General features: G+C 36.3%; 1 protein-coding gene across 1 annotated transcript; it reads left to right on the top strand.

The window, feature by feature from the left end:
• Positions 1 to 2,483: 2,483 nt before the first annotated feature.
• Positions 2,484 to 10,297, top strand: LOC134643621 (uncharacterized). The gene is made up of 8 exons (XM_063496089.1): positions 2,484 to 2,549; positions 2,737 to 2,756; positions 3,642 to 3,833; positions 4,315 to 4,569; positions 6,444 to 6,479; positions 6,881 to 6,910; positions 9,281 to 9,316; positions 9,631 to 10,297. The coding sequence occupies exons 2-8, from the start codon at positions 2,741 to 2,743 to the stop codon at positions 9,735 to 9,737; spliced, it is 672 nt and encodes a 223-aa protein (XP_063352159.1). The 5' UTR covers positions 2,484 to 2,549; positions 2,737 to 2,740; the 3' UTR covers positions 9,738 to 10,297.
• Positions 10,298 to 15,391: the final 5,094 nt, after the last annotated feature.

Consider the following 15,391-nt stretch of genomic DNA (forward strand, 5'->3'; position numbering starts at 1 on the left):
AAATCGCTCATTGTGTGTAAGATGTGTGGCTTCACACTTGTCTTCTTCTCCTTTTTAATTTATTGCTAGTGTTGTGGAAAAGATTCTTTGTCATCTCGGCTGGAAAAACAAATGAAGCTCATCATTCTTTTATTAAAAGACTTAAAGGTATCGGTCAAATGGAAGTGACCTCCACGGAAAAATCTGACTACCTTCTGATTTTCTGTCCTGTTAATTCACAAGTTGGAGCAGACATTGCCGAGGCCCTGGACAAGATTCCCCGTAAGAAGTCCTTATTCACTAGTTTTTCAACTGCCATCAGAATTCTAGAGAACCTATTCAGAATAATTATATGAAGGTATTTTGAAAAATATCATAGCAAAAACTAGAGCATTCTATCCGCACGTGACAGGTATTACATTAGGTGCCCACTTCCTTTGTATTCACATTTGTCAAAAGACATGCACTGTTTTTTTGTAATTAGAAAGCGAATGAATGGACAGTCTTCATGTATTAAATCAAACTTGCTCACTTTTCCATAAAATCTTAAGATCATGATCAGAGTAACTATAAAAAACAACAACATAGGAAAACTATTCCTGCAGTATGTATCAGTTAATGTGAGCAGACTAATGTCACAGGGAGTACTGTGGTTCATTCAGTCAATGCTGCTGAAAAAACCTGTGATGAACATTCATGTATTCTTCTTTCTTCTTCATTTAACGTGCAGGCCAAGACCAAAAAATCTTGTTTCTGAATCATTTCATCCTGTTGTCTCTCTGCTTACAGGTGGTAAACCAGTAATTCTGGTGGTGATGCATCACACCTCCAATCTTGAGCATGTTGTAGCTGAAAGCTGGAGACAGGTGAAGAACGAGAATGTCCACCTCACTGTGGATTGTCTGGTTTATGAGGGAAAACTGCTTGATTGCAGCTTCAATGATATCATGTGGCGTGACTTTGGGAAGTTTTTCAGAGTTTCCATTCACCAGGTAATTTCTATACATACAGTCATGCTGCTGCATGGTACTATTAATAACAAGCAAACAAACAAACAACCCCACCCTCAATGAAAACCCAAACATGATTATAACTCTTTGTTTTATTCTTTAGCTCATTCAGACTTCCAAGTGGCAAAAATGCAGTTGTAAGTATAACTGTAATACTGTTGTATATTTGATCAAAGATTGCTTTTGTCGCTTTCCACATAATAAAGTTGTACGGACATTGGCATTAATATTCAGTGACTAATTTCAAACTTATAAATGTTTAACTTATAAATAACAAGCTCTTTTCTCCCCGTAGGTTGCACTGACCCTCTGATACTGGGTGTAGGTTTTATAATGTGTATTATGATGGTGGCAACTGTGACTATGGAAGTAGTGCGAAGGATGATTTAGATGTTACTGAGCTGAATGTTTTTCTCAATGCCATTATATCTGGATCATAAAAAAAGGAAAATGATATAATGATAACAGATCTGCAACTTTATCCACAGGGCTACATGTTCATTGAAAAAATGTGCTGTGAGTTTGACAGTGAGTTTTCTCTCTAAGTTTAAGATGAAATGATCTGAGATGCTAAAATGAAAAGAATAACTTGCTGCTCTTGTCCAATACTTCAAAGAAATCCTCTCTGAAGAGATGGTCATGTAAGTTTTGTATCCAATGTTTCAGCCAAAGGTGCTATGAGATTAAAGTTTTTTAAAGTTCAACATGTGGCTATATTTCCAGTTCACAGTCTCTTTGTGTTTCTTCTTAAACAAAGCATTTCCCCTGTGTATTGCTGTAAGATATAATGTTCTGGTTAAGATTTAAGTTTAGTTGAACAGGTTAGTAAGTTTTAAATAACAGCTCAGAAAGTAAGGATGCTGCTTTGTGCAATTTTATTAATTATATTTAAATTATCTGTGATGAATACAAATCAGTTGTATATAGTATTTTATTTTATTTTATTGCGTACAGTATCTTATTCTTATTCTTATCATCTTATCTTATTCCAGTGTTTTTTTCAAATTTTTGCTTTGTAACTTTACACTGTCCACTTTCTGTTGTAGCAAAACAAATTTCCCACATGTGGGACTAATAAAGGTTATCTTATCTATATTATCATATCTTATGATGCACAGTCATCAGATTTAAACACAACTGGACCAGCATGTTTTACAGTTTTCCCTGCCACAACAATCAAAACACCAAAGGAGGGGATCTATTTTTGATAGCATATTTTTGAAGCACGAGTTTCCTCCTTCCAAACACTTGGAAAATAATGGCAAGGGACAATAAAACTTGTCTAGTCTAGTCCAGCATAACCTTTTTACAGTTTATATTGCTTTTCCTTTAAATTCTCACCTGACCCATTTATTTATTCCACAGTTTTACACTCTGTTAACCCACTTCCACTACTGCTGTGTTCTGATCTTATTTTTTTCAAACACTGAAAGAGTTAACGTTCCTGTTTGGGCAGTTACTTTAAAATCGAAAATGAAAGTGCTTCACTGACAGGGAAGGACGTCACTCTCTTTTCAGTGTTCGAAGGATATACCAGAGACTGTACACTCAAGCTATTATGTAAGTGAATTTCTCAAAATCTTTCCATGTGAAACTGTGAACTTCACAGCTCTAGCAGGCCCAGAGATACATATGCTCGAGACCAATGTTAGCCTAGCTTTTTAAAAAGTGAACAGAAAGTGAAACTGCTGACCATGATTATTCATTGTTGTTTTGACTAAAGGCTCCTTCTCTTCTCCCTCCTCAGAGACATGGTACAAAGACATGGTGAGAAAATATGGTGCTTTTGAATTTTTAAGTTTTATCTCCACAAGTTGACTCTGTTCATCTGGACGTAGCGTTTTCAGTGGGAGAAACATTTCCCCCACTGAAAACGCTACGTCCAGATGAACAGAAATAACTTTTGGAGATTTACTTACCTGGATGATTGAGCATGCATTAAGACTTTTTAAGTTTTACTTTTCAAAATTAAAGTTGTCAGATATTTCACTATTAAAGACAATAAGCTTTATTTAATAATTACACTTGAAATGATATAAAGTTGCAAGCATTTTTTAGCCACAGCAGGTGGTCGGGGGGAGGCTTCAGTTTGCAGCTAAACAAGGAATTAATGGAAACCAACGATACTCACAGTAAATTCTAATGGTGGTATAAAAAACTAGAATTATCCCACTTTAATTTTAAATTTTGATTTTCACTATGGCCAACACTGTGGCACACTCTGGAACTGTTGCTTCACAGCAAGAAGGTCCTGAGTTTGACTCCTGGCTGGGGTCTTTCTCCCCTTGTTTGCGTGGGTTCTCTCTGAGTACTCCAGCTTCCTCCCACAGTCCAAAGGCATGCAGTTAGTCGGGATACGTTAATCGATAACTCTAAATTGCCTGTAGGTGTGAGTGCGGATGGTTGCCTGTCTCTACGTGTTAGCCCTGCGACACACTGGGGACCTGTCCAGGGTGTACCCTGCCCTTTGCCCTGCCCTATGACAGGGAAGACAGGAATATAGCCGCATGAATTTAATCTGGTTCTTGTTTAAAATATCTGGATTTAGATTAGCACTGTTAGGCACTGTTTATATGGTTGATACACATTAACTCATTAAAAATTATGTTACATCTGTACAAGGATCCAATTTTTCTTTTTGTTTCATTTTAGAGTCATGGAAAAAATTCTTTGTGTGGGAAGCAGGAAAAACAAATGGGGCCCATTTTCCAGTTGTTCAAATGCTCAAAAGTATTGGACAAACAGACGTGACCTCTGCAACGGAATGTGACTACCTTCTAGTCTTCTGTCCTGTCGTTTCACGAGTTGGAACAGACATCGGCGAGGCCCTGCACAACATAACTCGTAAGAAATGTTAAATAACTAAATGCTAAATAATACATGCATGCATGACACATTGAGTTTTGATTGACGTTATTGCTGTAGGGTGAAGATGAAAGTGAAATTTGTATACATTCATTGTAGATGTGAATATCATGGTAATTTACAGAATGCAAGTTTAATAACTTAAAAAACAACAATTGCAATTTGCCATGTGTTGTTTTGTTTAGAACATTAATTGCACCCCCTGCTAATTTTTGAACTACTAATTTGTCCTACTTTTGATCTGATTTGATTTGATTGTTTTGGTTATCATTACTCCTTTTAGTGATTTTAATGATTATGGCCTCATGCTACATTCACTTAGAATATTTGGCCTGTAAAGTGGGAAATAAATCTAAAATACAAAATTAGAAGTAAACAGAAAGGCTACATTTAACGTGCAGGCAAAAAGCCCAAACTCTTGTTTCTGAATCATTTGATCCTGTTGTCTCTTCACTTACAGCTGGCAAACCAGTAATACTGGTGGTGATGCATCACACCTTTGATCCTCACCATGTTGTAGCTGAAAGCCGGAGGCAGGTGAACAACCCAAATGTCCACCTAACTGTGGACTGTCTGTTTTTTGAAGGCCACCTCCTCAGTTGCAACCTCAATGATACCATGTCGGGTGACATCAAAAGATTTTTTGGTTCTGAATTCCCAGTTCCAGTCTTAATTCACAACCTGATCTCTTTGTGGCAACACATCCCAAGTTTCTGTAAGTATGATATAATACCTTCATCTATCTGATTTATCTGAATATTCATCTTTGTCTTTTCTTGATGACCACCAAATTTAAAGTTCCTTATTTCTCATGGTATGGTCACATTTATTTAAAAAAACAAAAACAAAAACAAAAAACCCTCCAATATTTTCTGGCACACAGTGTTGGGAAGGTTACTTTTAAAATGTATTCCACTACAGATTACAGAATACATGCCCCAAAACGTATTTTGTAACGTATTCTGTTACTCAATGAGAGTAACGTATTCTGAGTACTTTGGATTACTTAATATATTATCATGCTTTTTACAACTACATGAACGTACTATTGCTGTGTGATTTATTACTATTACTGAAGGTTACTCGCCATACCAATACCAACTAGACTTTTAAATCTTAATGTAAAATGAGTAACAGTAGGGTGGACATTAGGTAAGGCTGCACTTTTTGCAGTGATCTCATATAGAAAACAGGTTAACAGGAAAACAGGTCCGCGGCTCCGAACTGTAGTAAAGGGACATCTGGCTAATACGTCGGGTTCTGTGTCAGGCTCGCAACTGAAAACTAGCTTTACTTTGTTGTCTGGGTCAACTTTGCTAGCGAGAGACAGAGAGATGCATTGAAAGGCTGCTCCAACGGAACTTATTGTTTCGGAGGAAAACAAACACAGTCGAGTCTTAATAGCTTACTTACAACTAAACAATTTTTCATTTTAGTCCTTGCTCTTCCACGTCAGTACTGAGACCTTGAAAACAACCATAGTGATGGAAGAGACACGCCCGTGGGAGAGATTCATACATTTTTATTTTGAGATTGACCTAAACTATGAAGACATTAAATCAGTGCTTTGCAGTAAACACAGTTTTTATATAAGTGACAGACATCTGAAGAGGTGACACACTCACCGCAAGGCATACTCTGACCAGGAGAAAAAAGTTTTCTCGCCATCTCTCAATAGTATATCTTTTTTTCTTTTTTTTTCAATGTCTCTTGCAGTGCTCTGTGCAAAATAAACACCAAATTGAAAAACATTCACCAAGCTGAATCCAAGTCAGAAAAGAAAAGCATGTAGGATATTTAGTGGCCTGAAATTTATTAATCCATAAAGCCTAACTAGTCAAAACTCCTTTGTGTGTCTTCATATTGAAAGATGGATCTGGTCATTTCCAATGGTTTGTATCATAAATGAGCTACTTTAATGAAAATCTAAGTAATGTCTAGCCATGGCGTAATTAAAAGTACCTATGCGTAAGGCATATCAGTTGTGTTTGAGTAGTAAAATATACTGTACAAATTAATGCTCTCTTTTTCCCCTATTTGAGGTTTAGGTAGCTTCATCTGAAAAATATTTGGACTTTTTATGACTGTACTAGTTTTTGCTTATTTTTTAGTTGTTTCCTAAAACATCATTTGTTGGTGTTTTAGGTTAATATATTGTAAAGGTACAGCTTCTAGATATATCCCAATGTGTCCTAACTCACAACATAACTGGAAAGCCCTTTTAAGCCCGTGCTTTCATCCCATTCCAGTTGTTGCCGACTGCATCGAGCTGACGTGCAGTAACATTTCTTGGAATATGCACATCAGGTTATGTGGAAGGTGACGGCACAGGGTTAAAAGGCCATTCTGGTAACATCGCTAGTTACAATGTAAATTTCCTGCAGAAGTCTAGATCATACATAAGTTAGCATGGTAGTATAAGGTCTAGATGTTGTTCTTCCATGCTTTTCCACGATTTTTTGGTTGTGATCACTTTGGTTTCTCTCTCTAAATAATATGTTTATTCAATAATGAAAAAAAAAGTAAAAGAAAAGCGTATATGACTATGATCAAAGATTTATTTAATGAGCACAATTTTGTTTAATTCAGTTTTAGGTTTCTTCATCTGGAAAATATTTGGACTTTGTAAGTATGACTGTATTTTTTTATCTTATTTTTATTTTTAGCATATTTCATACTAAAACATTAAAAATATAAATAAGTAATTTTATGTTCTAATATACAGTGTTAAGAGCAAATATCTCTTGTTATGTTCTATAAGATTGTAATATAGAAAATGCTCAATATTTCTGTTGCATCCACTGGGTCGAAATAAAATAAAAACAAAACAAACGAGCAAAAAGAAAAAAAAAACCCACATATGACAATGGTATAATTATCTTACGAGTTGTGTTTGAGTAGCAAAATATACCAGACAACATATTGCTCTGTTTTTATTTGTTTAGGTAGCCCTGCCTGAAACATATTTGAACTTTGTAAGTATTAACTGTGTTAGCATTACCTTAACATCATTTTTTGTGTTTTAGGTTGCTCCAGCATCTGGAATATATTCGTGTGTAAGTATAATTATTAATACTTTTTATCCTTTTCATGTCTTCATCTTTTATCTTCATAAAGGTACAGTTTTTAGAACAAATATCCCAATGTGTCCTAAGTTACAGCATAACCGGAAAGCCTGTATGCTGCAACTTTCCACACCATTTAAGTCATTGCCAACTGCATCAACCTGAAGTGTAGTAACATTTTTACGGATGTGCACATCAGGTTGTGTGGAAGGTGACGGCACTGAATAGCTAGCATGGTAGAATAGGATTTCTTGATGCATGCTCAACCATCCTGGTAAGTAAATCCCAAAAGGTTGATTCCCCAACCTTATAAACAGCACATTTGCAGTCATTGTGTGAATGTACTGTTTATAAAGCTGGGGAAACCAGCAGTCAGCTGAGACTGAAGAAGTCACTTGGATGGGTGATGAAATGTTTTTCCCACTGAAAATGCTACAGTCAGGTCCATAAATATTGGGACATCGACACAATTCTAACATTTTTGGCTCTATACACCACCACAATGGATTCCAAATGAAACGAACAAGACATGCTTTAACTGCAGAGTGTCAGCTTTTATTTCAGGGTATTTACATCCAAATCAGGTGAACGGTGTAGGAATTACAACAGTTTGCAAATGTGCCTCCCACTTCTTGAGGGACCAAAAGTAATGGGACAGAATAAGAACCATAAATCAGACATTCATTTTTTAATACTTGGTTGCAAATCCTTTACAGTCAATCACAGCCTGAAGTCTGGAACACATAGACATCACCAGACGCCGGGTTTCATCCCTGGTGATGCTCTGCCAGGCCTCTACTGCAACAGTCTTCAGTTCCTGCTTGTTCTTGGGGCATTTTCCCTTCAGTTTTGTCTTCAGCAAGTGAAATACATGCTCAATCGGATTCAGGTCAGGTGATTGACTTGGCCATTGCAAAACAGTCCACTTATGACAGTATGCTTTGGGTTGTTGTCCACCTGCACTGTGAAGCGCCGTCCAATGAGTTTTGAAGCATTTGTCTGAATATGAGCAGATAATATTGCCCGAAACACTTCAGAATTCATTGTGCTGCTTTTGTCAGCAGTCACATCATCAGTAAATACAAGAGAACCAGTTCCACTGGCAGCCATACATGCCCACGCCATGACACTTCCACCACAATGCTTCACTGATGAGGTGGTATGCTTAGGATCATGAGCAGTTCCTTTCCTTCTCCATACTCTTCTCTTCCCATCACTCTGGTACAAGTTGATGTTGGTCTCATCTGTCCATAGGATGTTGTTCCAGAACTGCGACGGCTTTTTCAGATGTCGTTTGGCAAACTCTAATCTGGCCTGCCTGTTTTTGGGGCTCACCAAAGGTTTACATCTTGTGGTGAACCCTCTGTATTCACACTGGTGGAGTCTTCTCTTGATTGTTGACTCTGACGCACATACACCTGCCTCCTAGAGAGTGTTCTTGATCTGGCCAACTGTTGTGAAGGGTGTTTTCTTCACCAGGGAAAGGATTCTTTGGTCATCCACCACAGTTGTGTTCTGTGGTCTTCCTAGTCTTTTGGTGTTGCTGAGCTCACCAGTGCGTTCCTTCTTTTTGGGAATGTTCTAAACAGTTGTTTTGGCCACGCCTGATGTTTTTGCAATCTCTCTGATGGGTTTGTTTTGTTTTTTTCAGCCTAATGATGGCTTGCTTCACTGGTAGTGACAGCTCTTTGGATCTCATCCTGGCAGTTGACAGCAACAGGTTCAAAAAGCAAACAGCACACTTGAAATGAGCTCTGGACCTTTTATTTGTTCATTGTAATTGGGGTAATGAGGGAATAACACACACCTGGCCATGGAACAGCTGAGAAGCCAATTGTCCCATTACTTTTCGTCCCTTAAGAAGTGGGAGGCACATATACAAACTGTCATAATTCCTATACTGTTCACCTGATTTGGATGTAAATACCCTCAAATAAAAGCTGGCAGTCTGCAGTTAAAGCACATCTTGTTCGTTTCATTTGGAATCCATTGTGGTGGTGTATAGAGCCAAAAATGTTAGAATTGTGTCGATGTCCCAATATTTATGGACCTGACTGTATGTCCAGATGAACAGAATCAACCTTCTGGGGTAGAATAACATCTAGATGTTGGTTGTCCATGCTATTTCACCAAAATAAAAAGAATATTTTTTTGTGATCACTTTGGTTTCTCCTTCTAAATAATGAGGTTATTTAATATTGTACTAGTGTTTATATCTATTTTGTTCATGAATTGATATAAAAAGAGATAAAGGAAAGCACGCATCACTACGCCTAAAGCTTTATTTACCTACATTCTGTCATTTGTGTGAGTGGTAAAAATAACAGACGAGTTACTCTTCTGTTTTCATTTTACTTTCAGGTTTAGGTAGCCCCATCTGGAAAAAAATCAGACCTTGTAAGTATCACTGTATAAGTTTTAGCTTTGTTGGTGGTGTATCCTAAAACATATAATAACATGTTCTGTAGAAATCACTCAGCCTGTTTACAATGTAATCAGAATGTGGTGATGAGCAAACACAAATGTCACTCTACTCAGAACTACTCTTACAGGTCACTTGAGTCAGTTACACAGTTTTCGGAAACCAGCTACTCCAGACATATGGACGATTTACATGTCTCACACAGAATGTGTCTCAGAAACTCTCTCTACCATAAGTATGGTCCACTGTGGCTTATTGCTCTTTTTGTCTTTATTTTTCTTAATTTTAGGCTTGAATCCTCTGGTACAGATTGCTGGATTGATTGCTCCTTTGCTGATGGCAGTTGTGACATCATTCAGCTCCAAAATATGGAAGAGAAATAAAAGTGGGAAATGAGGACTGCAAAACAAAATCCAAAAGCAATAATTTAACAATATCACAGTATGTTTTCTTGATACTGTATATAAAACAAAATATATGTAATATATCATGCCTTTGTAATCATTAAAGATGTTTAGTTATGTATTATAGTTATGAAAGCTGGTATAGATGTTTTAGGGATGAATCTTTGGATCATTGGTACTGTAGCATGCTAAAGATGAAATGTTGCTTTACTCACATGTCCAGATGTCAAGTCAAGACTGAAGAGTAAGCTTTAGGAAAACAGAACCATTTCTTTCCCATTTATAGCAGACGTGCTTATATATTTTAAAATAACAAATTTATTGAGAGGATATCTTGGTGTCATTTGTTGCTTTTGTTCATAATGAATTCAAAGACATTCTTTTTTAAGTGACATTAAAAACTGTTTCTGATTTAGGGTTAGACGTTATAGCTGTAACAAATTTCAACAAGTAGATATAGTTCAAGTTTACAGGTTTTTGTGCTTTTTTTCAGTTCATTAATTCTTTATCTAGAATTCTATTTTCGCTTAAAATCTTAAATTAATATTTACACACTCATTGTGTGGAACACAATAAAACCAGAGACTGTCATTTAAGGAGTTGCCCTGCCCCTGACCGTTTTTTTTTAAATAAATATTGAGAAGTGAACTTAAAGGAGCATATTAGTGTGTGGTTCAACGTTATGCAATTGAACTTTCTGAAAAGAAAGAAAACAAGAGCCATATTAAGAGCTCTTTTAATGTCCATGTTGGTTCTCAGTCATACAGGCCATGGTAATCTAAGGAGCTTGGAAAGAAAAACGACTTCTTTAAGTTTCTTGATGATGTTTCACCTCTCATTCGAGAAGCTTCTTCAGGTCTAAAACCAAAGATGTTCCCTGCTGATAATGACCCACACCCTTGATAATTTGGAGTAAAGGTTAACGCCTCATTCTTTATCATTGTTCAGTGACATTGAGGAGTCAAAAGGTAAGAAAAGAGGTTACAATAATAATTTGTAATCACTATTCATACCTGACAGAAACATACAGTAGACAGACAGAGGTAGCAACTAGCATTTGATTAAGTTAATATTTCACAGTTATATGACCAGTCTGTGGAGACTCAGGATAAATCTAAAAGATGTGAATATTGTATTTTGAGTGCAATTCACCAGAAATGCAAACAAATACCGTGTGCTGCTCACATGTCAGCTTAAAGTAGACAGGAAAGGTAATAGATAATTCACTAACAGACAGAGAACATAATAACTGCCGACCGTACCTGCTATATTCATTTCAGTGTGTTAAATGTTCAAAAATAGCCTCATAGTCATTCATAGCTGCCTTATATAAAAATGGTTTATATAGTTGTTTCACAGGTTAAAGAGTAAATAATTAATCAAAACTAACAATAACTGGTAATTCTAATGGTTGTAGTTATTTTTATAATAATAATAATAATAATAATAATAATAATAATAATAATAATAATAATAATAATAATAATAAATTATACCTATACAGTAAGGCAAAAAAGGCACACCTTGATTTAACTCAACAACAAATTTCCAGTCATGGACCAGTGCACAGACTGGTGGAACCCCTCCAGCTTCCAAATGTTATCTATAGCACAATCACTGCTTCACAGTTTTCACAGGCTGTAGTAAACTTTTAACAGACAATCCAAAAGTCCTACAACATTTATAGCATAATGTTCATATTCATTTACATAGAGATGATCTTTCAAATACCAGATATTACTCATTACTTTTTGACAAGATTTTATTTTATTCATTGAATCCGTTTATTTTAACAATGGCTTAGGAAGAGTTAGGGAAATCGTTTCACACAAGTGGTTCTGAAATGTTACACAATGAGCACCACCTCAGAAAATATTTGGCCCTTGAAATTCCACGATTGTGACCAGCATTAAACTAATGTAGCATAGGCCTACATAGGAAGGCAAATGAAATAAAGCTTTAACCAGTCTGTTCTCTCTCTAACTTCTTCTGTCAGCTTCTCGTCATCATGTGTAGAAATGACCTGATTGGCTGAGTAGTGTCACATGGGATAAGTTAAACTGAACGTGATTGGTCTGTGAGACTGTTCTACTTCATTTTGGGGTTCATTGTTCAGTTCGTCAACAGCTTAAAGGGATTGGCCACATTGAGGCCGTCTCATCACCACCTGCAGCTGCATATCCTTTTAGTCTATTGAGTCACACTGACGTTAAACATTCTTTTACCTGCCTGTCCAGTTTTGCTTTCAACTGGTGAACAAGTTAATTCTCAAAGAACAACTGACAGCACTTCATTGCATGGGGAGACACTAGAATTATTTTTTTCTGTTGGGAAGGACTTTCTGTTTCAAAACAAGTCAAGAAATTGTAATCTGTATGTAAGTAACTTTAGTCTGCAAAATGTAAATGTCTTGCATCAGAGTAATACAAGTTACACCCGTAATCTATTTTTAAAGTTTGTCTTCTAGGCCAGTAAAAGTTGCGCAGCTTTTAGTAAAGAAAATGTATAATGTATTCAGTTAATGGATCTGCACCTCCTGCTATTTGGCTATATTGGATTTAGTTAATTTCAACTAAAGGTTGCTTTCTGATTCTTTATCCCTCCTCAGAGACATGGACGAGGGAAATGGTGAGAGAATAATTTTGCTTTATTTTTTAATATTTCCATTAAATATGTCAATATTAAGGTGAGTAAGCTGCATTTACTTATTGAATGAGTAATAATTTCAAGTCACCCATATCAGTCATCCTAAAATATATTATGTCAGATAAGTATCACTGACTTTTTTCTTACTTGTTAAATTAGACTAGTATAAGATCAATACAATATTTGCCTGGGATAGCCGGTTTACAATCAGCTTATAGAGTAAAAAAGTAATTATAATCAAATAAAACTTCCATTAGTGATGAAGGAAATGTTGCAATAGGTCAGATATTTATTTAATACATCGGTGAGACAAGAAAGAAAACCCAGACTTTTTAACTTAGTTTTACTTTCTGTTGTAATGCTAACTTTCCTATTGATAGTTCAGATTCTTGTACACTTACCCAACAGGTTAGAAATGAAACATCTAGGTCAAATGTTCAGTCTTATCTCTGCAGAGATAGTAAGTTATGATTATTTCCTTGGCTTCCATTGGCTGTAGTCATTTCTACACAGAAAGCTACTTGATAACTTTGAATGGCTCACAAGGCGTCTGTAATTTATATCTATTAGTTCAGCCTCAAATGAAAATAACACTGATTCACTCAGTGTCATGATCAAGCTGCATTTGCTGTATATATGAAATCAGTTGTATATTAATTAAGTATGGCGACTTCAAAAACAAACAAAAAAAGGAAAGCGAGCAGTATCTCTTTCATTCTGAATCTTGTGCTCTGATGTTTTGTCTTCAGTTTCAGAAATGACTAAAATATATATTGTTAAATCTATCTTTAGGGTCGTGGAAAGTTTTCCGTGTCATTTTGGCCGGAAGAACAAATGGCGCTCATCGTTCAATTGTTCAGAAGCTTAAAGACATTGGCCAAACTGAGGAAACGTCTACACAAGAAAGTGACTACTGTGTGGTTTTCTGTCCTGTGGTTTCACGAGTTGGGACAGACATTGCTGAGGCCCTCGACAAAATACCTTGTAAGGAAAAATAAAAGTGACTTTTTATAAATAATTTAAGTGATTTATATACAGGGCCACATGTAGGATACAGGCCAAGAACCACATGTGGTGTTTATTTACTACAGCATGAGTTCAAGGTCTAGTAACCCAGCCCATTTATTTAATCTCTTTTCTGAATCATCTGATCATGTTGTGTCTTTGTTTATAGTGGGTAAACGTGCAATTCTGGTGGTGATGCATCACACCTACAATCCACAACATGTTGTAGCTAAAAGCCGGAGTCAGGTGAACAACTCAAATGTGCATTTGACTGTGGATTGTCTGTTTTATGAGGACCAACTGCTTGACTGTGACCTCAATAATACCATGTGGAATGACATCCGGAGAACTCTTAAATCTCCAAATCACCAGGTAAGGATTTCACTTATTGATTAATTATTGGGCATACATGCAATAACTGTTGTATGTGTTTTGGTATTTTCAATAAAGGTATTGCTCCTTATTTGTTTTTTTTCTTTCTTCCAGACCTCATCATTGCAAGGCATCCAAAATTGTACGTGAGACTCTTACGTTCATTCAGCTTTCCTAATAAATCCGTATTTTCAAAAGAAAATCAGATTGGAAGTTTGATTAGTTTGTTTTAGAGCTAAAGTGCATCTTTGTGCTATCTGAAAACAAAAATCATATAATTTTATAAGTTTTCATGTAATTTAGTACAGTGGAACCCCGACTTACGAAATTAATTCGTTCCCGAGGGTCTTTCGTAAGTCGAAAATTGTCTTAAGTCGAAGCACCCATCGCGCGTTTTGAGTGAGGCGATGCTGAACGATAGGCTATAGGCTAATTGCTAACTAGAACAACAATACGTCATTCAAGTGGAACAGCGAAGCGCAAGTGCGGAAGCCAAGAGGTTGTCACATGATTCGGAAGGCATTGTGGACATTGTAGGCTCAGCCAATCAGAGCCAGCGGATTTCGTTACTCAGGGATTTTGCCGTAACACGGGCAAAAATATTGCCGTTCAGTGCCTTCGTAACTTGAATTTTTCGTGAAACGGGGTATTCCACTGTATTGTGAAAATGATTTATTCCTGTGGAAAATAAATTACTTTGATGCCAGTTTACTATACGGCAACACAGTGGCCCAGTGGTTAGCATTGTTGCCTCACAGCAACAGGCTCCTGGATTTGAATCCACTGGTCACTGGGGCATTTCTGTGTGGAGTTTGGATGCTCTCCCCATGTGTGCATTCATAGCCTCCAGCCCCCCGGCTGGAAACATATGCACTGATATGCGATAACACGCTTTGAATTGCAAATGATCAAAGATAACTTCTTACCCTCGTTTTTCTTTTTTGTTTTTTAGATTGGAGGAAACCTACCACAATATGGCTCATTATTGGTTTTTCTATAGCAGTGGTGATCATTGTGGTTATCGTGGCAGTCAGTGTGGAAATGCAAAAGAAGAAAGGACCTTGAGGTGTGCCATTAATGTGCCCCAACAAAACCAAAAAACCCCAACAAAAAAAACTAATATCAGTATCAGTTTACCAATATATATTTTTTCTTGGAAGGATAAGAGATATGAGCTATGTAATCAGCAAAGGGTTTTGTTTTTTAAAGAATTGTTTGGAAAGACCAACTGTCTTTGATATTTTCCAATTGTAAATAACTTTCTTACCATAGGAACGATTTGTTTCTATTTTGAATTTTGGCTCACTTTGTTAAATAAATAATGACACTATGTAATATATTGTATAGTGTCATCTAAGGTTGGATTTATCTTATTTTGAAATCTTCTAATAGCCAGATTACCTTTTAAAATGATGTCCACATGCTGTGTATTGCATATTGTGTCTAGGTTTTAAGAAGATGTCTTTGTGGAAAACATTTAAAGAAAATAATTTTCACATTTTTCTGTAGTCTCAAGAGCAGATTCACATTATTTGGAACAAGGTAAACCAAAGTTCACAACCAAAGTTCTAACTATTAATTTACTATTACCATGTGTATTTTAACGTGCATTTTCATTGTTTT

The sequence above is a fragment of the Pelmatolapia mariae genome, linkage group LG15 (genome assembly GCF_036321145.2).
Source record: "Pelmatolapia mariae isolate MD_Pm_ZW linkage group LG15, Pm_UMD_F_2, whole genome shotgun sequence".
Classification (NCBI taxonomy): domain Eukaryota; kingdom Metazoa; phylum Chordata; class Actinopteri; order Cichliformes; family Cichlidae; genus Pelmatolapia; species Pelmatolapia mariae.